At 39.9% G+C, this 25,189-nt stretch overlaps 1 protein-coding gene across 18 annotated transcripts in view; it reads left to right on the top strand.

Moving 5' to 3' along the window:
* Positions 1–25,189, top strand: part of FNBP1 (formin binding protein 1) — an 87,514-nt gene that overhangs the window by 47,058 nt on the left and 15,267 nt on the right. For 4 of the 18 annotated variants that reach the window (XM_026860345.1, XM_026860346.1, XM_026860342.1 and 1 more), the window contains exons 7-13: positions 5,927–6,055; positions 7,772–7,918; positions 12,832–13,029; positions 14,401–14,583; positions 20,326–20,412; positions 23,660–23,674; positions 23,823–23,858. In XM_026860345.1, coding sequence (XP_026716146.1) covers positions 5,927–6,055; positions 7,772–7,918; positions 12,832–13,029; positions 14,401–14,583; positions 20,326–20,412; positions 23,660–23,674; positions 23,823–23,858 — 795 coding nt within the window. The remainder of the gene's footprint in view (positions 1–5,926; positions 6,056–7,771; positions 7,919–12,831; positions 13,030–14,400; positions 14,584–20,325; positions 20,413–23,659; positions 23,675–23,822; positions 23,859–25,189) is intronic. The other 14 variants (XM_026860350.1, XM_026860351.1, XM_026860352.1 and 11 more) reach the window with 10 other exon arrangements.

Here is a 25,189-nt window from a genome sequence, read left to right on the forward strand (position 1 = left end):
TTTCTAGAATCTGGCAGAATTATGTGGAATGTAACTAGATAACAATTCCTGAGATCTGGTGATGAAGATTTTTCCATCCCCTGTTGTGGCTTGTTCGTTTGTGTATTACATTCAGCCAAAGAATTTAAGGGATCCACAGATTCTCAGATTTTTCCCTACCTCTTCTAATGTTAAAAGTATGGATTTTTATCTTTTTTTTTTTTTTTTCCTCTCCTGCTTGTTATTTTTCAGCTCCCCATTCTACCTTCCTGCTTTCAGGAAAGCAAATTTCAAAACCTTTTTCTGCTTGCCTGTTCAGAGAGACCAAACTGGTTATTGTAAAATAGTAAACAATGGAGCTTGATTTGGAGGCTATGTAAATCAGAGCCTGAAATCCTGGCCCTGCTTTTGAAGTCCGTGGCAGAATTCCCACTGTTATTAATGATTCTGCAAATGCTGCCAGTGTTGCTGCTACCAGGAGGCGCCCGCTGCTGTTCAAGATGGTGCCCGCTCGTCCCAGAGCTGCTATGTGAGGTTGTGGAGGGAGGATCAGAGCCTGCAGCTGAAAAATCTGTGAGCAATTGGAAGCATTCTTAAAATTGGTGAAGTGTTTCTGAGTCTGCCTTTATCATTAAGTTATTTTGAAAGGATTGGGTAGTTCAAGAGGGGGCAGGGGTGATTTGTGTGTGTGTGTTTGCATTTTAGTCTGATCTTGGATTTACCAAAGACGGATCTATTTTGGCAGGCAGTGGCCTGGCAGTGATGCATCTCACATGCTGTCTGGGTTTTAAAAAAAAAAAGCGAGGGAGGGGGAATGGGAGAAAAGAAAGAAGAAAGAAAACTACACCAAAGTTTTGACTGGAAACTCTGCCATTCTGGACAAGAGCGACTGCTGAGAAGTTGAACTGTTCCACTTAGTGTGGATCAGCTGAATAGCAGCCAAAGCTTTTTTCTGCCCTTTTCAGTTATTCATATCACTCCCACCATAACAGCCTTGAGGAGCTGCATTTTTTGTCTGTGTAAACCCAGAAGACAGTGTGTCTATTGACCCTCTTGCTGTTTCTGGAATGTGTCTTAGAAAATTGTTCTCAGCAAAATATCCTTCATTCTTTCCTGTATTGGAGACCGAAATGGCAGAAAGTGTACTTGATTTTTCAAAATTTCTCCTCTCTTTAATCACCAGTTGCCTTTCATATCAAACCTGATTTGGGGTAAGAAGGTATGTGCAAGTAACACTATACAAGGGTTTATATTTGAATTCTCTAGGAGGCAGCATGTAATGCATAGCAGCTTGCTAACGTTTTCTCACACCTTCAGGATCCCCAGTGTCCATCATAAAAATGTCTGTATCCCCTTCTGCTGCTAAATTTTCCTTTTCTGACTGCTGGTCAAAGGCATAAAGTGCTAGGATTGATTTCAGATCAGTATATAAAGCTTTGCCTAGTACTCCATGCTTGCAAGGACTATGGAGAACTTTCCTTGTCTGTCGTTCTTTTGTCTCACTCTGATAGGGAGTGATTACTTAACTTGCATGTTTGCTAAACTGCAAGATCTTTCAAGCAGGTGACGAGTAGGTTCAGACTAAATATATCTCCCTAATGCGGGTTACTTCAGAGTAAAAGGGTTGCAGGGTTAGCTTTCTTCTAATTTCTTATTTTGGAGGGGAAAGAAATACTTCCATAAGTACTTCAGTCATGAAAGATTTTAGAGCATCTATGTCCCATCCTGGCACCTGTTACTTAACTTGCACCTGCCATCTCTGGACTCCTGGTGGAATCATTTAAAAGTGTGGAACTAACTTGATGCTGTTTGAAAGTCTGGTTTTTGCAACTCAGTGGTTAGGTAGAAAAGCTGCAGGAAATGTGGTTAAAATAACCTTGAGAGAATAATTGTTTTTTTCCTGCCACCTTGTAGAAGAGACAGAAGCCACAGTGCATGTTGCCAGTTCATATAGCTATTGAGTTCAATGTTTTTCACATAAAGTAAGTGCTGTTGAGGCATGATTTTTAAGTTGAAGACAGCCACAGTTCTACCGATTTTTTTTAAGTTGTTACTGCCCTGCAGTTAGCTACTGCCCTGCATTCTACCCCATCAATTAGCAAGGCTGTGTAAAGGAAGGTAAAAAGATTGGTTTTGATTCTGTTTAATGGCAATTCTGTATATCTTCTGTGAGAGAAGACGTCACACATAATAAGCCCTACCTGCTGCTAGTATGTTTTTAAGTAGCTCAGTATATCAGAGGGATACTTTACCTGAAGTTTCCTTTCAGAGTTAGTTATAGAAAACACTCCTCTGGTGTGATTGTGATTAAATCTGGTTGCCATGGCAGTGAAAACCTGAAGTTTACCCATATGCTTATTGAAATGTTAACGGTGCTGCAGATACTGGACTGTCGTTCATTCTGGGGAGTGCTTTTCTTGATGAGACATGCATTGGCATATGTGACCTTTTGGGTTTGTTGCTGCCATGTGAGTTCAGAGAAGAACTGCCTTAACAAAAGCAGACTTTGGAGAAGGAGGCAATATATATATATATATATATACTGTGCACGTTTATTTGGGGACAAAAAGATGTTATAGATGTATGTTTGGGGGCGGGGGGAAGCGTGCAAAATCTGTGTATCTTTTGCAAATGTGTACGTGTTTGAAAGAAAATTGCTTTCTTTTCCCCACAATTGCTTCAAATGTGTATACCCTTTTCTGCTTCTTCATGATGCTGAAAGGTGACCTCATTCTTTCTTCAAGACAGGAGGGGATTTTTTGTTGCGTTATGAGTACCTAGCTTTGACATCTCTTACAATTGAGTAATCTGGCAGTCTGTAGAAGATCTGGATTGTGGTTTCACATGTGGTGCTGGAAACGTGAGCTCCTCCTCAGTTATCCGTGCCCAGTTAACGGAGAGAATGTGTTGACTGAGAACTGCATCACAGTATCATCCTCCTATATCTGAAGTCATGGTCTGGTTTTCCAGAGACAGTTATTCCAAAGCCTTTCCTCCTGAAAATACTGTCCAGGGCAAATGCTTTAACTCTAAGAAGCCTGAACAAATACTTTTCTGAAGCTGTTTCCATGCACAAGTGAACACTAAAGAAGGCAAAAATTTATTTTGTGTAAAGCTTAACTATAAATTACTCCTAAAATAGCTCTTGTGACTCTCTGGAGCTCCAGGCTACTGCATCCATTACTCTGAACGTGAAACTTAATGTCATCAGCTCATTTTTATCATTCTGTGCTTCAGCAGCGTGCAATAACCTGGCTATAAAATATAATTCTGTTAATACTAGAAGTGATGATGTTAGAGTGACATATTCAAGGAATAAAAAATTTATAGACTTTTTAAATATTTTTATTTTAAGATCCAAATACCTCACTGGAAAAATATTTAAACTGTTTGAAGCTTGCCAAATGCGTTAAATGGCCAGGAGAAACAAAACATCACTGGGGCTCTCATACAAAAATTCTTCGTTTTGGAATGTTCCCAATTTTACTTACTCATCTGTTGCCTTCTCTTATTTGGGGCCAGTTAAGATAGTTTTGGAAACCAAGCATCTACTCCTGTATACATTTAGCTCAGAGTTACTTTGCTCATATCTAACCAATGAGCTTGCTCATGAAAATGAACTCTGATGACTTAACGTTTGCTGGATCTGCCTGGAAATGTGTGATAATGGATTTCTTGTTTTTCTACTTCAACAATAGAGTCAAGGGACAAATTCCTGAGTTGCACTATTGGGGGGGGGGGGAAGGACAGACAGCTGTATGAGTGGGACTGGGGCTGTTGTAGAAGTCAGCTCAAACAATGGGTTGCTCTTAGGTAGATCAAGAGAATGGGCCTCACAAATGAATATTGATCTGGAGCAGCTGGGACTTGAGGAAGGGGTTGGGAGAAAAGCATACATGACTCTTACAGCTGTCAGCCTTTCCATGGCTGACTTTGTTTTGCTGGTAAACTTGTGTTTGTAGTACAGGGCTATATTATTTTTCACTCATATGAGTGGGTGGACGATAAAGTTTAGTAAGCTGTATAGCACTTGGGCGGAAAAAATGATTGATATGGCTTCTGGAAATTTCACTGCAGCAGGTAAATTTTCTAAAGTTATATATACATCCTTTACAGGAGTTAGTGGACAATTAAAACTCCTGTGGAGCAAGCAAAGTTGAAAGTCTGTCATTTTTATTATTGATTGGATTTATTTATTTGGTTATAATTGCAGTCTTTTCCGTTTGATGCTATTGTTTTATTTGCTATTATGCACTCAGTGCCCAGCATTTTTTCTCATTGTGCTTGAATTATTTTTGTAGAAGGAATGTGAAGGGGATCTAGGAAATTCCTACAATTGACTGCGCTTGCAAAAGAAATAACTGAATTGAGGTGAAATAAATTATTGGGTGAGATGTGTGAGCTAGACAAGTGGGAGGGAAGCCTATTTCTTTTCAAACTGAAATTTGAAACCTGGCAGAATCTGTTACCTTCCAGTTATGATTAGTAAAATGTTCCATGATTTGGTATTTCATGGATTTATTGTCAGGAAACTATTGTCTGCTTGGAACAGATGAAAGAATAACCCCATTCTGAACTGTTTTTAATGGAAACCCACTTAAAATATGCTAAAATTAATTGCTGTGCTGTGATCAGTGAAATGCCCCCCAAATCCTTTAAATAATTTTTAAAGCAATCTTTCTTTCTCCTTTCGTAAAGGGATTATTTTGAAATTTAGGGAGTAATTGGAACATAGCACTTTGGGGACACCCAGAGCACTGTTCCAGGGCTGGACAGGCAGCAGAGGGTGAGGAGGCTCTGTGAGTGCCTGAAAAATGAGTGCAAACTCAGGGTAGTTTAGATTTACAAAGCCAAATCCTGGGCTTACCCCGATCAATGGCGAAGCAATGGGAGGAAGCATTTGGTCCCCGGCCGTGGCACAGGCTCTGCTGGGGCGGATGGGAGTGAGCAAGGTGGAGTGGGGCTGTGTGGGAGCAGGGGGAGCAGCAGAGCTCCGGCTGGTGGGTGGATGCGAGGTGGGAGAGCAGGGAGCTCCAACGAATGGGTGCAGGACAGGGAGTGAAGGCAGGGGTGTGGGGAACTGGGTAGGAAGGGAAAAGAAGGAATTGCTGCTGTATGAAGGCCAACAGCAAGGAAGGAAAAGGCAACTAAAATAAACAGATGGGATAGGCAGTAAGGGAATAACATTGGGCAGTGAAACAGATAACAGAAGGCCTTGGGAAGCAGAATTGTAAATCAGAAAACATAAAAGGGTCACTCGAGGACAGGCTGTTCTAGGGAAAGAAGTGAGGTTAATTGCCCAGTGTTCTGCTATGGTGGGTAGTAAAGCAAATCATCTGTGTAGGTAAAAATAGGGAGTCATGTCTCAGCTGCTTCTTGGGCTCCCCTTTCTTTGTGCACTTCATGCCAGCACTGTTCAAGGAGGTGCAGATAAAGGACTTCGCAGAGAACGCAGTGGGAACACAAGCTAGGATGTTTTGTCATGATTATGTTGGCTAGACATGTGAAATGAGACAAAACCGTGCTGGCTTTTTTGTCCCTTCCCTTTCCCCGCAAAATACTGCTTGCCAACAGGTAGGTAGTTCTTCAAAGCAGGTGCCATCCAAGGGGGCATGTAGTGGAGCAGGAAGAGTGTCCGTACAGAAAAAGTGCATGCCTGTTAAGTGGGCTAGTAGAGGGCAAACTTGTTCAGTGTTTTACATGCAGTACAAGCAGAGATTGTTCACTGTGTTGTAACACAAGAAAAGAATGGGGGCAGTGTGCAGGCTTATGCTTGATGTAGATGAACTGTTTTGCAAAATAGGAGTGAGCCAAAAGCTGGGGTGTTCAGACCCTTATGCTAAGGTTCCTGTGGTGCCTACTGGTAAGGATAGTATGGTGAGGAGTAACACAATGCAATTTCTTTCCATGTAGTATAAATTAGAAATTTATTTTGACATTTCTTTAGGCAAGACAGCAAGCCCAGCTGCGACATCAAATGGCAGAAGACAGCAAAGCAGAATATTCTTCCACTCTACAGAAGTTCAACACTGAGCAGCATGATCATTACTACACACACATACCAAACATCTTCCAGGTAAGAATCTCTAGTACTGACTAGAGTAGTTCATAATCTTGCAATTAGAACAGAGGGGTGTATTGCACATTGCCTCAGTTCTAGGTCTTTTTACCTTTTAGTAATTTTTGTCACCATTAGCAAATCTTACACACAGTCTGCCAACCTAAGAGATGGAGAGCTTGGTAGGATAAATTGTCCCTTTCTCTTGGATTAGATATCAATTGATAAATAATATGAGGAAGGTGACGTTGAATCTTCATGACACATTATGATAGTCTTTGGAATCCTCACAATCTTGCTCTGTTAAGCTCTTGTGTCCATGCAGCTGGGGAATGAAAGCATTATTTGTGTTGTTGGCACAGGATTCAGATGGGCGTCATTACATCTGTAAAGCCTTTATAACCTGTCTTCAAATCAGACTTCACAGATGTTTAAATTTAAACCACAATAATTCTGCAGTAGTGAATGTCAAAGGGTTTAAGCAAGCTTGCTGATTATGTCTTAAGGTGCCTAAAGAAATACTAGAGAAAGAACAAAAAAGCCATCAGATATATATTGACTGAAGATCTGAGTTTGTGGTTGGTTGGACTAAGAGATTAATGCAGTAGAACAGAAGCTCTAAATGACTGTTCCGTTGTAATGGGTCATAAGCATCAGAAGTGGAAAATACAGCCTCCTTAAGGGAGAAAATGTCACGTACTTATCTGATGAGAAATAACTGATATTTGCGTAGTAAATATGCATTTTCTTATCCATAGCTGGAACTTCTTAGCTAAATGGACAGCACCTCTTTTGCTTCATGGTATTTCAAACCAATGTCTTGAGATAAATTATCTCTGACATCAGATACAAAAATTTTTGCAATATATATTTGTATTTAACGCTCGATCTAATAAGTGCTCTGATTTGTAGGTGAGCGTGCTTACAGTACTGCAGATGTATCCTTTTCACTACCAGTGCACCAGTAAGCTCTAGTGCTCTAAGATGTTGAAATAAGTTTTGTAAAGAATTTGTTGCTTGTGCATCAGTCAACACAATGGGGATTTTTAAGTTGACTGTGCTCCATGGGATTCCTGCAGTCCAGTATGAAACAGGCCATTCCTGTTCAAGCCCTTCTGATCCTGTTATAATCTGTCATAATAGCGTTAGACCACATCCAGTTTCCCTCTGTTGTACACGAGAGGCCCATGGAATAGATGCTGGAGATCATGGCACTGAGTCCATTGAGCAACAGGAAGCGTATGTTGAGAGATCCTGGTATGAACAATATATGATGTACAGGACTGCCTGTAAACCAAAAATTTCCTTTTAGGGAACAGGGGAAGGGGAGACAATAAGATTTGTGTTTGCTTGCATTCTGCAGTGGAATGAAGTTCAGAACATGCGCAGAAAAAATGTAAGAATTTATTGTTGCAAAAGTTCTCTTAAAAGCCTTAGGAGCTATCCTTACAAAAATCCAAAGCTGGGATTTTGAAATATCAGCATTTTTAACATAGAAAGTTAATTGAAAAATTCCCTGCAGTAGTAACCAAGATTACTTTTTAAATGACATTTTGATATTTGAGGGAACAGTGTCACTTGGTGCCTTCATGAGAGCAGCTGTTCTAGTTTGTTCTTAAAAAAAAATATTTAAACTGTAAATTATAAAGCAGCTGATTTATGCTGGGGAGAAAAATCAGTTGAAACTCTGAAGTTCATATTGATATTTAATCTGAATTAAATCTAATGTTTTAGAAAATACAAGAGATGGAGGAAAGAAGAATCGTGAGGATAGGTGAATCCATGAAAACTTTTGCTGAGGTCGACCGCCAAGTGATCCCTATCATTGGAAAGTGTCTGGATGAAATAACAAAGGCTGCAGAATCAATTGATCACAAGAATGTAAGTGTTGCATTGTTTTGGCTGTTGCTTCTCGTTTTTAATATTAATCACTTATGGAGACTTAAATCCTCGGTCCAGGCTGTAGCACAAGAGCTTTATAGTCATAGAACTAAAACAAAGAATAGCTTCTTGTCCCAAGCTACTTTGTCTGAGGCAGGATGTGCTCAGATTATTTCCCAAATCTACTTAATGCCCAGAAATGCTTCTACCACCACCACACTTTTTCAAATTTATTTTTTTTTTTACACTTTTAGGAATATTCTCTCCTTTTTACTGGGATAATTACGTTTTGAAACATTGTAATTGAAAAATAGGCTTCTGCATAGAATAAGGAAGATGGTGGGCATAATTCCAGATACCTAATAATCACCAGTTCTTATTCAGATGGGTTCTGTGTCTTAACAGTCAGAAAACTGAATGTTGCAGATATGTCTTCATTCCAGTTTTCATAATAATGGAAATATTTAAAGTATTGGCTACATAAATTATTGCAAACAGCTCTGGCAAAATTTCTACTTTAGTGTAAAATCTATCTTTGCAGATTTGAGGTTTGCTAGCAATCTGTAAATGAGCTCTCACAAATTGTGATTGCTGAACATCATTGTAGGAATAAAAAGCCTTCCTGATAAAAAAGGCTGATCAAGAGTTCGATTGAGCTTCCTGATGTACAGTTAGCACAAGGGCAAATGTGTTTTCTATTTTGTTTTAGGAATGATCTGCTCCTTTTGTAAATGAAGTCTCTGCTTGCTCTTTCAGTCCTTCTCATGGATCACAGTAGTGCTTCAAATACAAACAGCATGTGTCTTGCTGGCTGTTTGAATTTCTCATACGTCTTTTTCACTGGAATCTTTTCTGAGTTATTCAGTGCCCAGAGCCTGGAGACTGCCATTAATTGGCAGCATAAGCCTGGGGCTGAAGTTTTGAAATGAATCCACTGCTTTCTGCTTGGCAATTGCTCTCACAGAGAGCAGCATAGGAAACCAAGGAATATGAAAATTACTCTTTCAGGGTAGGAGAAGGGGGAGTTGGGGCACAGATTTCCATGTTAGAACAACATACCCTTATTTGAGGTGCTGCATGGTAAAATAACGTTGGGGAGATTTATATCTAAGACTGTGCTCTGCTTGAAGATTCAAGTGAGGTTTTAGTAAAACACACATAAGGCTTAGCTAGGTGTTTGAATTGCTGTGAATTTCATGTTCAAGTTAGTCTCTCTTGCACACAGATAAGTCAGATTGATGGCTCGTGCACAAGTATGACATTAGAAAATGGTGGTTTTGAGCATTGATAACTAAGGGATCTCCTGTAAACACCATGCTAACAAAAATGTATTTAACCAAATGAGTGTTACAGCAGATCTTTCCCATCTCACCCCTTAATGTTCTAAGAAGCAAGTTTGGGCTTTATTAGACTACCATCAGGAGAAATTTCCTCAAAATTAAAATTTAAAGTTGTCTCCTTTACTCACTTTTTAAAGCTTGAAAAAAATTGTATCTGAAAGTCAACTAGATCTATGCTGTAGTCAGCTTTGAAAATGAGGTCAGATTCCAGCAAAGTTGAATGCAAGGACAGCTGGTGATAATATAGCTAGTACAATGGTGAGCAAAACCAAGAGCCTGCTGAGCAGGAAAAGCTTTGTGTGAAACTCTGGACCCACTCAGACATGTGTTTCCCAGCTGGGAGGAGATCTCCAGGATCTGGTAATCATAAACGTACAGTATCACTAAACTCGAAATGTATAAGGTCAGACAATATGTCACTGACAAAAGGCAGTCATGCATTTGGAGTTCTTATTTAGCTCTTGGTATCCTTTGGGTTTATTTTCACTTTTTCTACCCAGCTATCGCATATAGAGTTACTGAAGAAGGGGGAGAGTAAATGAAAGCTCTGCTGTTAGTACAGTAACTTCAGTTCAGAAACCAGAGCCTTACCTGGAACCACCACAACTAATACAGATGTATTTCTCAGAAAGAAAGTAATTACAGATAAAGCACCAATTCTAGTAATTTACCTTGTGTACCAAACCACTTGTCAGCTCTAGATGAAAGGATGTAAGAACCTGAAAGTTCTGCAGGGGTTTTCGTGCTGCCAGTAGAATATTCCCAGCTCATAGTAAGGCATTACTGTGTAAAAAGGAAAAGCAAAATAAGAGCAGTAGAGCTTTGCACTTCACGTAGGTATCTCAGAGCTTTTCGATAGTCAATTTTCAGCTTCAGGTAGGTTTACTACAAACATTGTTCTGTGAAGGTGGGGTATCTGGGGTGTCTGAACCACTGTGATTTCTAGCATCAGAATTGTGTAGTACAACAGTAAGGAAGGACCTACTTCTGTAGTGACATCGGAACTGTGGAAGTGCAGGCTGCTAACAGGCTTCCTTTCCACAGCCAGCTCCGTGTTCCCTCCCTCTGTGGATGCTAGCGGGGTTCTGGAACATCATTTTTCTTCTAGGGCCCCTATTTTGTCAAGTAGTGTGAAGAACCAGAATGACATATGGGACAGATTTAATACTTTGTCTATTCTCTGCAGCGGAAATATTACACAGTTCTGCCTCGTGCCAACTTGCAAAATGGCCAGTCTTTCAGGCTTAGTTACTAAATTTGCAACTGTGTAAATAGGATTGCTTTGTGCCCTCACTGAAATGTATTGAATTCCTCCTGATAGCGATAGAAACTGTCTGGATTTAGCTGGGAATACTGGTTATCCCTGTGTTTTTAACACAGTTGTAAATATGCTTCTTTTTCATGTCCTCTTTCTAACAGCTTGGACAACACAGAGGTCATGTTGCAAGGCTAAGCTGGAGTGACTGCTAGGTGAACCTATGCAGAATTTGCTTCAGAAGGCTCTAGCAGCAGATAAAATTAATTTATTATGGACTTAGGAGTTCCTGTTATGACATTATCTCTGTGATATATGGAGCATGCTGGTTATTTTTAGCACCATTGTAGTGGAAGGATGTTTTGACTAACTGGAAGGAACACTGTAAAATTAAGAGGGGAAAAAATTAGAAGCTCCATGAATATGATAAAATACTAATAGAGTATTTAATGTAACCTTGTGTGTGTTTGTAGTCTCTTCTCTCTTCCTTCTTCATCTTGCTTTCATGACTATTACTAAAAATCACTTCAGATGTTTAGATCTCAGGAAGTTGTAATGTCAAACTAGGATGAGATACTGGAAAGTGTTGTTCTACCTCCCTAAGAATTTTGCAGGAATTTCACAGTGCACCTGATAGGTTGAGGATCTTAAGCCTTAATTTTCTTCACAATCCCATGAAGACTTCTGCAAAACTTTTCCCATAGATGTGTTTTGCTCAGTTGAGTCTGGCCTCTGGATTTCTTATTAATAGTATTTTACCTGTGGACATAAGCAGAATCTGTGAAATGCCTTCAAAGCCACAAGGTAATGTTTTTTATCTGAACAAGATAGTGGTGCTTCTCTAGAGGCTAATAAGATATTTGTGTGCTGTGGCACAGTTTCTCTAATGATCTTAGAAGAAAACTGTCAGAACAATATAACATAAAAAGCTTTCTTACCTAGAAGTCAAGTAAATGCAAAATGTGTTAAAGTCCATTAGATTTAAACGCATTTGGCAAGCTGAGGTATGATTTTGAGTTTGTGTAATTAATTGTTTGTAGACCTGACTGGGACAAATGCTATCTATTGGTCTTTGATTTATTCCCACCCTTGTCTAAAAAACAGCGACACTATTGCATGCAGTATACAGCCGGAGTATGGCTGACATAAATCTAGTAGTTACTGCCAAAAGGGTATGTGGCTTTAATGACAACATGTGGAGTTCCCAGCCACTGCCCACACTTGTGGGCCCACACTGCTCAGTTGTTAGGTAAAGCTTGTAAGAGCATCTCCTGCCATTTACTGTAGCTGAGTTTGCAAGCACCAACTTATCCACTTGTGTTAGGGTGGTCACTCAAGAGCTCCTTTTTATAGGAGTATTAATTGGGATTTTATACTAGTTGCTTATAGCTGCATGCCCAGCAATTCTATACCTTAAGTATTTGTTATGAGTCACTTAAGTTCTCTGTTCAGTTACTGAAGTATGATTGCTCTTCTGGTCAGTGAAGTTAACAATAATACGCTCTTAGTCATTTTCACCAGTAGACATGGAGAAGCCTTTAGAAGGTGTTTGTATCAGAATTTAATTCTTATGTTGGAAATGAATCCAAGGGAATGGAAACACTGCTGGGTTGTGGTCAGACTCAGGGGTCGTGCAGGTCAGTGGAAGGTTGGAACAAGGAGACCTGAGTTTACTCTTCCTAAGCATCATCTTTAGTTAACTACAATGACCTGTGCTTTAATGATAGTTATGTATTTTCAATTTCCCTAAATAGACTGTAGTCCGCTGCTTTTTATCTGTTGGCATTTTGAGTAATGACTGGTCTCTGTAATACCTTTGCAAAATGGACTAAATTGTCAGAACAGGAATAATGGGCTTTTTGAGACTAAAGCTAAAGCTCACCTACTTTATTTCTGTAGATGCATTGTTTATTTAGAGATCTATTATATATTCCCAGTTGCAATACATTCTGACTGACATAGGTTGGAAACTTTTGTTCTGTGTGTGGTGGCTGTTGTGTTCTTAACTGTATTTATTATTTCAGTATCTGGTAATATTAATTTTCACACATCAGAGTGCCTTGTTCTCATAGGATACTATGGTGTGCCTAGGTGTTGGGGTTTAAGCACACCATGGTAGTGAAAATAGGTCCAAGAAAAGTGCCCTGATCTTGGAGCAGAAGATGGAGAGACTTGTATTGATCCTGGGCTCTGGAAGTGTGTTTGTTCCTGGGAATGAGTCTGGTCACTGTAAGGGTTGGTTCCTGTGCAGACAAACTTACTTGATGACAGCCCTCACCTGAGATGTTTACACTCATACTGGATCTGTCCCATTCCAGGATTCGCAGCTGGTAATAGAAGCCTTTAAATCAGGATTTGAGCCTCCAGGAGATATCGACTTTGAGGATTTCACGCAGCCCATGAAGCGGACTGTCTCAGAATCCAGCCTTTCCAACTCCAGGGGGGATGGGAAGTCTGAGCCGAAGTTTGGTGGCAAGTCCAAGGGCAAGTTATGGCCATTCATCAAGAAAAATAAGGTACTGACTTGCAAACTTGAGCTTGGTGCTAGTATGTGTATAGTCAATAACCTCTGTCTTGTCTAGTAATCTTGGCAATTATAATTTTTTAAAGAGAATTTTAGATTGAGAAAGTTAATAACTGATGTCTTAATATGGTGTTTTGTTGTAGTCTTTGGTTGCTTAAGTTTCTTTATATCTTTAAATTTTTTTTCTTGTATAATTTCTTTAATTATGTTGCAGTTTTTGTATTGATTTAACTTCACTTGTCATGTCTCTGCCATGGTCCATTTCTGTTCTTAACTCAGAGAAGGAATTGTATACCCTTACCTAGTGCCATGTGTGCGAACTAACATTACTTTTGGGAAGCTTTAATGTGGCATTACTGTTTTGACACTTCTAAATCTCTCCTTGGCTTTTCATTTGCGTTATCTTTTCAGTCTGTGCACTGGGTTCAGCAGTTGGGTGGCTGGGAACAAGGAATTGATGCAATTCATTCTTCTTAAGCACAACTAACAGAGCATAACTAACTGAGCAGTTGACTTTTAAAAAGACCATATTAACTTATGTATCCATTAAACCTTTTTCATTTCACTGTCATATTTTACACCATAATGCATGGCAGCATTTATCGGGGGTTACCAGAATGTGTCAGGGTGACTGAACTGAATTGGTTTTCAGTAACACTGATGGAAGCCCAGAGTAGCTTCGTTGTTTTGATCTCACCCTTGCTCTGACCCTTTCCAAACCACTTCTAATTACAGAGTCAAAAATAATCTACCTGTTCAAAATGCATCAGTCCTGTTGTGCTGATATAAGAGAGACCTTGGCTGTCTGGTGCTTACATCAGTGTAGGCAGAAACAAAACCCAGGACTAACCCCTGAGCAAATTCATAGAATAATTTGTAAAAGTGAAGTGTGATGCACATTACTGAGGTATGATTTGAAAGCAGGAAGGAATGTGGTTTGTTGTTTTCCAGATAATAGAAACGCTACTGGGCACTAAGGTACCTTCCTTATCTGATCCATTTAAATTCAGGTATTTGAAAGCTCTATCCATATGCATTATTCCGAGCTGTCCACAGAGCGAGAACAGGGCAATTTATGGGGATAGCACTGCATGGAAGAGTCTGCATGAGCTTCCTGTCAAAATACTTTTGTGTTACTCTTCTGTTGCATCACTTACTAAAACTTCCATTTATCACAGTCTTCATTTAACACAACTCTTAAATACTGCTTTCCCCCCTCTTTTGAACCATGGCCTTAATATTTAATTATTTAATTGTTTTTTTCTCTGGATTTCAAATATTGGTTTTGATGCTTATTTTCGTTTTGTGTTTTATCTTTTTATTTTGGTTTTTATTCTGTCACTTCTCCATCTCTTATACGTAGCTTATGTCCCTTTTAACATCCCCCCATCAGCCCCCTCCTCCTCCCCCTGCCTCTGCCTCACCCTCTGCTGTTCCCAACGGCCCCCAGTCTCCCAAGCAGCAAAAGGAACCCCTCTCCCATCGCTTCAACGAGTTCATGACCTCCAAACCCAAAATCCACTGCTTCAGGAGCCTAAAGCGCGGGGTAAGTTCTCCTCTGGATACCTCTCTCTCTTTCTTTCTCTTTTCTTTCTTTCTTGCGCTTTTATTGCACGTTCTGTTATGTAAATACTTGTTTTGTTTTGTGAATGAATCCATTGTGTTCTATCTTAACATGCAGACAAATCCAAGGATTCCCAACCTATAAAGCCATTTGTAGTCAAAAACCCCACAATGAAACCACAAAAAGTACAGTTGCTGATAGAAATTACCCATTTAGGTTTTCTGGGGAGGAGGGATTATACAGAGTTTGGAAGGAAGAGGTGAACATTAAGTAATACTCATGTAGAAGCCAGATATTAATTTCTTAGCCCTGCATATATGTCTGTGGCAGAGTAAGACTGGAGGAGCACCATTCAGAGATGTACTCTGATCCTGATATGTGAGAAGTTTTCCACTCTGCAGGGTGGATTCAGCTCAATGCCTGTGTCAGAAGGAGGAGAGTAAATTAGGAGGGTTTCTAGAAAAGAATTCTTCTGATTTCAGTTAGTGTAAGTTCAAGCATTTCCCTGAAATGACCTGACACCTCTTGCTGCAGTAGTGGGAAGGTGACTTCCCTGTATTTTATGGCCCAGTATGCTTCTGTGTGCAGCTTCTGTTCCAGAGACTTGGCCTCAGCTTATGCTTCAAGGGCTGCAATGTTAACTTGCTTAGTAAGTCTGAGTCTTAAGAAAACAGGTGAGAAGTGAAAGATGAATTGATTCTGGGTGGTAATAAAGTTGTTTATATGGTACACATGTGCTTTAAACCAGGGCAGCCATGTGGGTGGAGAATGGGGGGCAACTGAATTTCATGTTCCCTGCAGCTGCCTCAGTTAGAGTTGGCTCGAAATATTTGGGGCTGACACTTCTCAAGGACCTTAACCTCATCCTGTAGCATGAAGTTCCAATGAGATAGGAAGGTTTGATTTGGCTGCTGTAGAGAGCCCAAGAAATCCTGCTTCCCAACAAGTTTATCATGTCTGCCTTTGGGCTTCCTTGAGCACACAGTGTGGGTTAAGCAGTTTTTAAAGTGTCCATGGAAAAATTAATACCCTGCCATGCTCTTTAACTTTTTTCTAATTGGTTTTAAATGGTTTTTTTTTCCCCCAGTTTTTATTCTTGACACTTTAAATGTCAGTGAAATATCTTTACAAAACTACCAAGTTAAAAACTATTTGTAATAGCTGCCATTCTTGCAAACGATGGAGGAAAGACATTAACTGAGAGTTTGCTATGATGAACCAACCATAACAAAGCTAGGAAAAAAAAAAAATTCAAGTTATATGATTAGTCCTTGCAGCCTTTCCTACATATGTTAGTGTGCAGAATTGTGGGCTGGAGTCTTTTTCTGGTCATTTCCCATTAAGTCCACAGACGTCGTTGATTTTGAACCGACTTTCACTTCCCAGTGCTATGATGCACACAGTTTAAAATTATATTCTGTGTGCAAAAGCTTTCAGTCGAGTATGCAAGCTCCAAAACATAGATGAGAGGTTCTGAGGGGTTAGGGTTTGGGTTGTTCCCCTGCCAGCAGCTGAAGCAGTGTGTTAGATGCTGGTTTATGGATTGTATGGTGCAAAGGAGCTGAAAGCCTCCGTGGCTGACCTCAGGGATTTACCTGGGTCTAGATCAAACTGCATCAACATTTTGTGACACGTCACCACTGTTTTAAGCTCAGTGTCCCTGTGTCCTTTGCTGCTGATGGAGTAGGAAATGTGGCCTGAGTTTTCCCAGGTCAGCTGCTCTGTTCCTGTTGCTGACAGCAGCTGTGGCTATATTGGTAAACTGATGTCAAAGTGTTTGTGTAGAATTAAATGATTTCATTGGTGGTTTTCATAAGCAGTAAGTAAAATGACAGGTTCCTGAGATAAAATTTTCCAATTTTCAAGCAAAAAGATGATGTTATCTTCCCAGAAGCTCGCACGTGGCGTGGTTGTGCTGAAAAATTGCTGGCATAGCATGGCTTTGGATCCTAGGTTAAGGTCCTTAAAATTATTTCCTCCTATAAAAACTACAGGAAGGAGACACAAGTGTTCAGTATTTTAAAATGTTTTTTAGAGCAGACTGTAACAGCAAGGAAGTGACTACTTCACAAAGCCCAAATTCTGCTTCAGGGACTGCACTGGCATTTAGGGCTGAGGGCTGGAGCTGTATAAAAGTAGAGATGATTTCAGCGGGGAACTTCAGTGGTTAGTTAGAGAATTGAGAACAGTCCTGTAAACTGTATTTTGTCTCATCTTTACAGAAAGTACATTTAAAAAGATGTTTTAGACAGAATGGTTTTCAGGTCTTTCCTGGGGAATTGCCATTTAATGTGACCTTCAGAACCCAAACCCCCCCACATTTCTGGTGCTTTTCCCTGGGGAAGCGGGAAGTTTCTAAGCTGTCCAAAGGCAGGTTCTGTAAATGTACCTCTCTCCCTTAGTTGCAGTTTGGCTCAGAGCATCTTTTCTCAGTGGGTTTTAAGGGGGGAAGACAGTTTTTCAGTTCTGCTTCTGCAGCAGCAGACCTGGAGGATGTGTGAAGTAGTGACTGTCTTGGTGGCACCCACTACAGCGGGTGGGCATCTGGCAGTCTTCCTGCAGGGTGACACTGAGACTCTGGAGAGTAAGGCACTGCTGAAGGTGAGAGTTTGTGTTGTGATCTAGTGCTCCAGTAGTGCCATTGATGGCACAAAATACTGAAAATAGAGCTGAATGTTTCTGACTTGATTTAAAAATACTAGTTTGTAGCTCCCTGGGCACTTTACAAGTTTGTATTTCAAATGTACAAATCCGTACTTCGTGAGTATTTGGCTGTATAAGTAATTACAGCTAATTGCTTTTAATATTTCCTCAAGAAAGGACATTATGTATTAACTATCTGAGGAGTCCAAGTGAGTCTTACGAATTCTACGTACTGTGTTTTTAAGTGGTTTGTGTGAAAGGTGAAATAGTGAGAACAATCTCCTATCGTCTTCTCTGGAATCCCTCAAATTTCTGCTGACATGTTCATTAATAATGTGCAAGGAAAGGCTATTACTAAATCTTAATTTAAACCTTTCACTATGTTCTCTTTCTATTTCATTTCCTTCCCCTGTTAAGCTACCAGGATGTTTGTATGTAAATACTTTTCCTGCCTGATTCAGAGTTAGAAGCCAGTGCTCAGATCAGTGTCTCTTTTTTCCAGAGGGACGAATTCAGGCATCTTGGTTCATCTAGAAATACGTAGTAAAAGGCTGCAAATCTCCAGCACCTTACTCCATCTGATTTGAAAACTTGTCAGGTTTCACATTTCATAGGGCCTTAGTGATATGTATTATACAAATAGTCAGACTAAAAGATCATCGAAGTGCCATATGCCCTTCAAAAATAAAATAATTCCAACCAGGTGAAAAATAAATCAAGAATCACCTCAAATCTTGTTAATTTATCAGATGAAAAATGAGTGGTTGGTATTTGTTTCAGCTGATATGGTTGATATGACCCCTTTTGTATTCAGTAAAGCCAGATAATACTGGTAGTTCTGCTTTCACCTTACTAAGTTTTAGAAGACTTCCTTTTATCTGTTCTTTTCCATCTCCCTTTCTAATCCAAAAGCATCTGAATTTTGCTCATTTTAATGTTATGATTACTGGATTGTGATGTTAACAAAGAAATTGGGAGGATATGGGGCTAAAACTCTCCTCTAAACAGAAGAATGTTTGATCTGTTCAGAAGTACATCAGCAAAGCAACTTTTGGAAAGGTCGTGCAGGGAGCCAGCAGGACAGCACAGTGTAACGGGTGTTTGGCTTTGGACACTGAATAATTTCATTTGTTCTGAATATCGTCTCCGCACTGCTGGTTTTGTTCAGAGGCAAAATTCCATTCCAGCCAGGCACCTTGCAGTAAAGGTGGCCACAAGGCATTTTAAGTATTACTTTATTGAACCAAATTGTCAAGCAAGTCCTTCCTTGACTTTGTTGATAAACTGAGCTGAAAACTCCTATGAAAGCCCAGGGTAACAGTTTGCTTATTTTGGAGGAAATTGGATCATACTCCTTTTTTGCACTAGCTTAAGGAAGAAATGCATGAAGAGGTACTACTTAATGTGAACTGAGTATCTGTAGTAGGAGCTGAGTCCAGTAGATACTAAGACCTTAACAGGATAAATACCACCAGCAGAACTACACGTTGTAATTGATCCTTGAAACATAAGTGAGTGAATGTATTCTCATACAATTCCTCCATGAAATCTCTATCAGAATGTGCCTGGAAAGGCAGTATGTTTTATTAATTTCCTTATCAAGTTTTAGTTTAGCATCTTATGTTGCATTTGGAAAGAGAAATTATGAAATTAAACCAGAAAAATCACTGGTGACTGTTAAAATGCATGATATAATTAACAATTTTATGTCCTCTGTCCAGTCTGGTTTTAATTTTGCTTCCAAACCAAAAATCCAATGAATCTTATTTTCATGGAAGGAAGCAGATGCCTGAACAATTTACAACAGATGCAAGGTTAATGTAGAGGCACCAATACTAGTGTCAGTGGTCACTGCCAATATGAAATCCTAGTGTCTTTAAAAAAAAAAAAAAGGTGCTGACTCTTCTCTGTCTATGGTTTTCTAATCATATTTTTGTATTTTCCTTAAAGTTTCTTCTAACCCTAACAGCAGAAATGTTGGAATATCATAAAACTGTTTCAGCACTTATCATGGATCAGAACTAGAAGATGAGGTGGAAAAAAGATCTTTTATGGGTTTTTGAGTGTTTTTTCTAATAACTCTTAAAAAAAAGGAGGTATAACACTTGAAATCTACTTTGTCTCGTTAGGGAAGTTAAAGCCAGAAGAGTACAAAAAATGAGGAACCACTTACATAAGTCATAATTTCATTTATGCTTGCTCTGCTTTTTCTAATTCCATTTTGAGGACAAAGAAAACTCGGTTTTCTGCTAGTTGATATTAATTTTGTGTTCTTTTGTTTTATTGCTATAGCAGCAGTAACATCAGCACCTTTATTTAAAGAGCAATACTTCTGAACTAACAAAATCCAGGGGTAGAACTTACACCTTTGAATTACTCTGTGTGGCTTGTGCAGACTTGCCTTGTCTCTGATGAAGCAGAGGGGATGAGTCTGGTTGCTGGGACGCAGATATTACTGTCATTACCCAAGTTCCACCCTCTAGATGGTTCCATAAGTCACACAGGGACTTTTGTGGTTTCCTTTTTAGTGGAAGTTATTGACTTCGCTACAGTGTGATGTTACTTCCATTGAACCAGTTAATGTTTTCCCTTACCATCCCGTCTTGCCTCTGTGACATACTGTGGAGTCTTCTCCCTTGACACTTAGCTGTTGGTCTGCCTGGGTGATTGGTACTTCGTTGTTCTGTGAGCATGCAGAAACAGCAAACAAAACAAACCGTCCCCTCTTGTACCTGCACTGTTCCCTGCCTCTGGGAATACTTGTTATTCTAACATAAGTGTATAAATCTGTGCCAAGATGAGGGGTTTTGGGTGGGTGGGGTCATTAAAGCCATGGTTTATTCTAGCACAAAGAAAGGTGTTTTCTGACCTTGTGTGTTTAAGCTAGCATTTAAAAATATATTTTCTGATTTTTGTGAGATTGCTAAACTTCTAATATTCGCCTAGTTTCTAGGAAGCTTCTGCTTTGCACTTAAAGGCTAGTCAAATGCCAAGCTGTCTTTTGCTGTAGAAGCAGTAAACACGGAGGTGCCGTGCTCGTCTCCACTGTAACGGATGTGTTTTCTCTTGCTGACTCACCAGCAGACACAGTCTTTGTATATTCACAAAGAACTCATGAAGAGGACTTTAGGGACACCCACGTGTGCCATTGAGGCTAGGGAATATGTTGTAAGTCCGTGTATGGTGTGATCAGCCCATACCGTTGTTACACAGTCGCTAACCCCACTTACAACGCCGTTAGAGTGTGCTGTGGAAATGTGCTTTGTAAAAGATCAAAGGAAAATTTAGTGGGATGCAAGTTGCGGCTTACAGTGTTATGTGCAGGAAAGACATGTCTGCTAGTCCTGGAAATGCTGAAATTGGCACAATTAAAGTAGTTGGACCTGTGAAATTCAGAGTAAGTACAGGTTCCATGCATTTATTCTAAAATAAATTCAGCTCCATGCAATTATTCAAAAATATTTGATGACTGAAGTCTTGAGCATCATGAGCCAACCCCTGATTTGCAGCAGTGCAATGCCACGTTCTGTGCCTTTGCTGTGGAGCACTCCCTAGAGCTTTCCGATCCTTTCCTGAACTCTCTGTAATGATGATCGTTCATGGAATCAAGATACGTGACCTCTAAATCTGATATCCAGATAAAGCAGCGTATGGGGAGATTGTTTCAGGACCACTAAGAAAAAAAATTACCTTTTGGTTGTATGGAAGTCCAGTGATTTGTTTCAACATTGTTTTCTGTAAGTGAGGTTAGTGGCCGTGACTGTCCAATAACACATGGACTTGCTGGCTTTCATGCTCTCTCATGTGTTATTGAAGCTTGTGGCTCTTAGGCTCTTCATTTTTTTTCCCTGCAAGACTAAACTAGACTTGTTTTAAATTGACAGCTTGAAACAGATTTGCTCGTTTTGAAGAAATGTACTTCATTTGATCATTTGGGGGGGAAATGACTCTGTTCTCCCAGGAGCTGTGAGCAAGTTTCTAGCTGTGAAAACCCAACAAAATGGACAAAAGTAGTTATTTAGTGTTTAATGCAGATTTGTTTTCAGTCTGCTTATATTTGTGTATAGAAACCAAATTGCTGTCATGTAAAATTATCAAAACATGTCAGAAATTGAAAACTGTGAATATGACTTATTTCAGCATTTCATTGTTTCCAGTCTTATGATCTGCTTTCTTATTTGTACTGGTTGTAACAATCCCTGATGTACTATTTGGAAATGCTATAACTAAGTTCTCTATTTTTGTCATACTTAACAGCATAAGAATTGGGCATACAGTGTCTATAATACTTTTCAAATTTGCTGAATTTACAGCAAAAGAATAGTCTTGACGCAGATGATCCTTCGCAGTAGTGTAGTGCATTAGAGTGAGTAGTGTTTAGAAACTAGCGCATGTAGCATACATTTGTGCCTTTTATAGAGTGCTTCATAGGTAAATATTTATTCTGCACCATGAGTCTTGTCTGTATATATGTACAAGGATCTCAATTTGTGCTGATCATGTCTATGCTAAAGTTCACAGGAGTGCTAAAGCAATTATGCAAACAAAAGCTGCCTATGCTGAATTTCTTCAGCAATATATTTTAGCTCATTCTTTCTCCTTCCTGTATGATTAGTCTCTCAAATGGATTGGTTTTGTTTCCCTTTTTTTTTAATGGCCTCTTAGCTGCTGGAGTGAATTTCTCCATTGCATTGTGATTATTATCATGTGTTTACTTCCTAATGGACTGAACTTCAGAGGGAAGTTTAACTGCTGTGTTGTCACTGAATGCATCAGTTCAAATGGAATATTTCACTATTTATTACGGGGCCATATATTTTCCTTGAACGGTTGGCATGTATTACTGTACAAATTCTGATAACTAATGGTAATTATTTCTGAAAAATGTGTATGTCTTAAATCATGCTGTCAAAAACATCACCAGTGTGGAACCACCTTTATTTTAAATACAATCCTAAAGAACTGTGCTAAAAATGGAGCAATCTGTTTGAGAGCACCTACCTGGGAGCTGGTGGTAGTAAAATAATGGAGAGAGGTTCCGAGGTGCAGGTCATTGCATGGAGTGAGAGGAGTTTTCCACTTTCATGTTTCAGCTGTCTTTAACACCGAGGACGTGCATTTATGCACTTGTAAGTTTGTTGTGTAGTTTTGAGTGTTTCGCAACAGTCCCCACAGAGCTGGTAGGACAGGCGCAGCACGGATTGCTGGAGGAGGAGGCTGGTTGCAACTTTGATTCTCCTTTTAAAATCTGATTTTGTATCTTGAACAGCAGCTAACTTGTGCTTCTTGGCACAGAACAGAAAAGCACTGTAGCACTGTTATCTCCCTATCTCTTGGAAAACCTTCTGAACTGTAGCTGTCATAACATCTTGTGACACTGGAAGAGGCTTTGGTAACTTTGGTGGTCGACTGCCCGGGCACATTTGTTCCCCTGGCATTTTCAGAGGCCCCCCAGCCCTGTTGAGAGCTGTATGTGCAAGTGATGCAGGGCAGAGGCAAACCCTGCTGCTGCGTAGGCCCTTTAAGCTTACACTTCTTCTTAGTCTGACTTTCCCAGAGTAACAAAAAGATAATGTTTTGGCTCTCTACCAGGAATGTGGTAACCTTTGAGGAATTAGATCATGTATATCGCTTAAGGAGCTTGAATAATGTCTTACCATGCTGTCATAGAATCAATTTGGTGTAAAGATTCCCCCCCCCCCCCCCCCCCCCCCCCGTCTGACTGTATGACCAAAGTATGAGAATGAGTATTTATTTCTGAATTGTTCAAGAACATGAAATGACTTTACGTGACTGCCTGGACAGCACTGTACTCAATCAACAGGCGTAGTTCAGGGTGGTTGTCTTCTGGACATAGGCCTGGGAGCTAGGAAATCGCCAGGGATGCCGTTGTGCTTTTTGCTGCTGGAGGCCAAGTGCCGTACCTCACCTCTTTGCTGAGTTTTGGCTAGGTGCTATCCCTGCTTCTCTTGGGTCCTTGCAGAAAGTGGCTGATGCTCGTGACTGCATTTCAGCACATTTTTGATCTAAAAGGACTTTGCATACATTTGCAAGTTCTGAGTTTTTTTCCACTTCAGAGATGTTACTGTAATGAGGAAAAACCACTGTTGTTGTTGTAGCAGCTGCAAATAAGGCAATTCAGGTCCAATTTTCACCTGCAGTGCTAAAGCACGTGTGTAGAGGTATAATACTTTTTCCGTTTCTGGTGAGGAAATGGCAGCTGACTGATCACTCTGGCTCATCTTGTGAACTTTTGCACAGATTTGTTAGTGTTATCCATTTTGCCTTCCAACAGCAAGGGGATTATGTGTCATTTTATTGTAACATCATTCAAAAAAGTTCCTCTTCTACTGATGCACTGTTGTTTTTTTCTCTTTCTCCCCCCACCCTATATCTCTCCAATTTTTACATGAAGCTTTCTCTCAAGCTGGTAAGCACATTTACAGCATGCCTGTCCTGTGTTTTAATCACAATTTCTGTGTGTGTTTTAATGTGCACTGTGCCACATATGACATGACACTGAAATTAACTGTTAAATTTGTTTCTTCTTTGTGTTTGCTTTTTTTGATATTTATCAGATAACTCTGAATACACAGGTCTGGAGTCTAATAGAGGTGATCAGAATTCAGTCTTTCTAATAAGCTGCTAAAAAAATTAACTCTAATATCTAGTTTAGTTTCCATTTTTACAATCTAGGGCTATGAAAATGTAGAAAACCAGGACTGAGTAATTCTGCTACTCTATACATTAAAACATTTAAAGAAAAAAAAAAATACTAAGGTCTCTGTGCTTGCTGGACCTTTTCCAGAGAGAAGTGCATGTCTTGTTGTGTAACATAGTTGCAAAGTTTGCTTTCCATGTCCAGGTATTACTGGAAATCTGCATCATTATCACCTACATTTTACAGCCCTATGTAGTTCTTCAGAATAACTAATAATGAAATTAATTAAAGTTCGATAAACCTTAACCAACAAGGTTAACTGATTTGAATTTGCAAATGGAGAGATACGTATATATGAATCCTAAATTCTCTTGGATGCAGCTGGGAAGGTTTCTTGAACTACGGTAAGAAAATATATTACTGAATCGGGAAGGGGTGAACATATTTGGGAAAGCAAATTGTGTGCTGAACTTCATACACAGGTACTGTATTGCGTGAGATACTCCACACCTTGCTATGTTCCTGACTGCTTGTCTGCATTCCTTTGCCCTTCGAGAGTCTGGTCACAAGCAGAATGTGACTGGTGTGCTGACCCAATCCATGCCAGCGTGCAAGAGCTGCACTTGACTTATTGCAGTTTTGGAGAGCTTCAGAGCATCTGCAGTAGCTCCTTAACTGCCTTTTCTTATTCCTCACCAGTTAGTGCCTTTAAGTGCTCTTTCCCCTACACATATATTATTCTTGGGTATGTCACTGTGGACCTGCTCTGTTCACAGCAGCTTATTTGGAAGAAATGCGTAGGCCAGGAAAGCCACCTGATGTAACTCTGAAGGTTTCGGATCCTGCTGCTACTCTGTCAACACAGCAACTTGCTTGGGCTCCGTTAACATTATTGCTTCTCACTGAAGACCTGTGGTAGCTCTGAGGAATGATGGAAGTATCTAGCTCACTTGAAAACCTTCTTTTGGTTGTTGCCAAGCCACTGTCCTGGTAGTACAATACATTTATACCAGGGATTTCCATGCGTTGTTTTTCTGGTCACATTGCTACTGTATTGTGTAGCTGAGCTAAGCCTTTGTATGTAGGAATAAATCCTCCTAAAATAAATAGTTGACCTGGCCTTTCCCCAAGAATTGCACAAATCGGAAAGATGTACAGAGAGGCTGAGACCCATGTGCACCTCAGGTGGAGGAAATCGGCTTGTTTGTAGTTTCCTCACCGATCCTCACTGTGCAAGAGCCAGAACGGGCTGATAAACCTCGTGCTCTCCCCATACGTAGTTTC

Source organism: Athene cunicularia (assembly GCF_003259725.1).
Source record: "Athene cunicularia isolate RWA chromosome 17 unlocalized genomic scaffold, athCun1 chr17_part1, whole genome shotgun sequence".
NCBI classification, from domain to species: domain Eukaryota; kingdom Metazoa; phylum Chordata; class Aves; order Strigiformes; family Strigidae; genus Athene; species Athene cunicularia.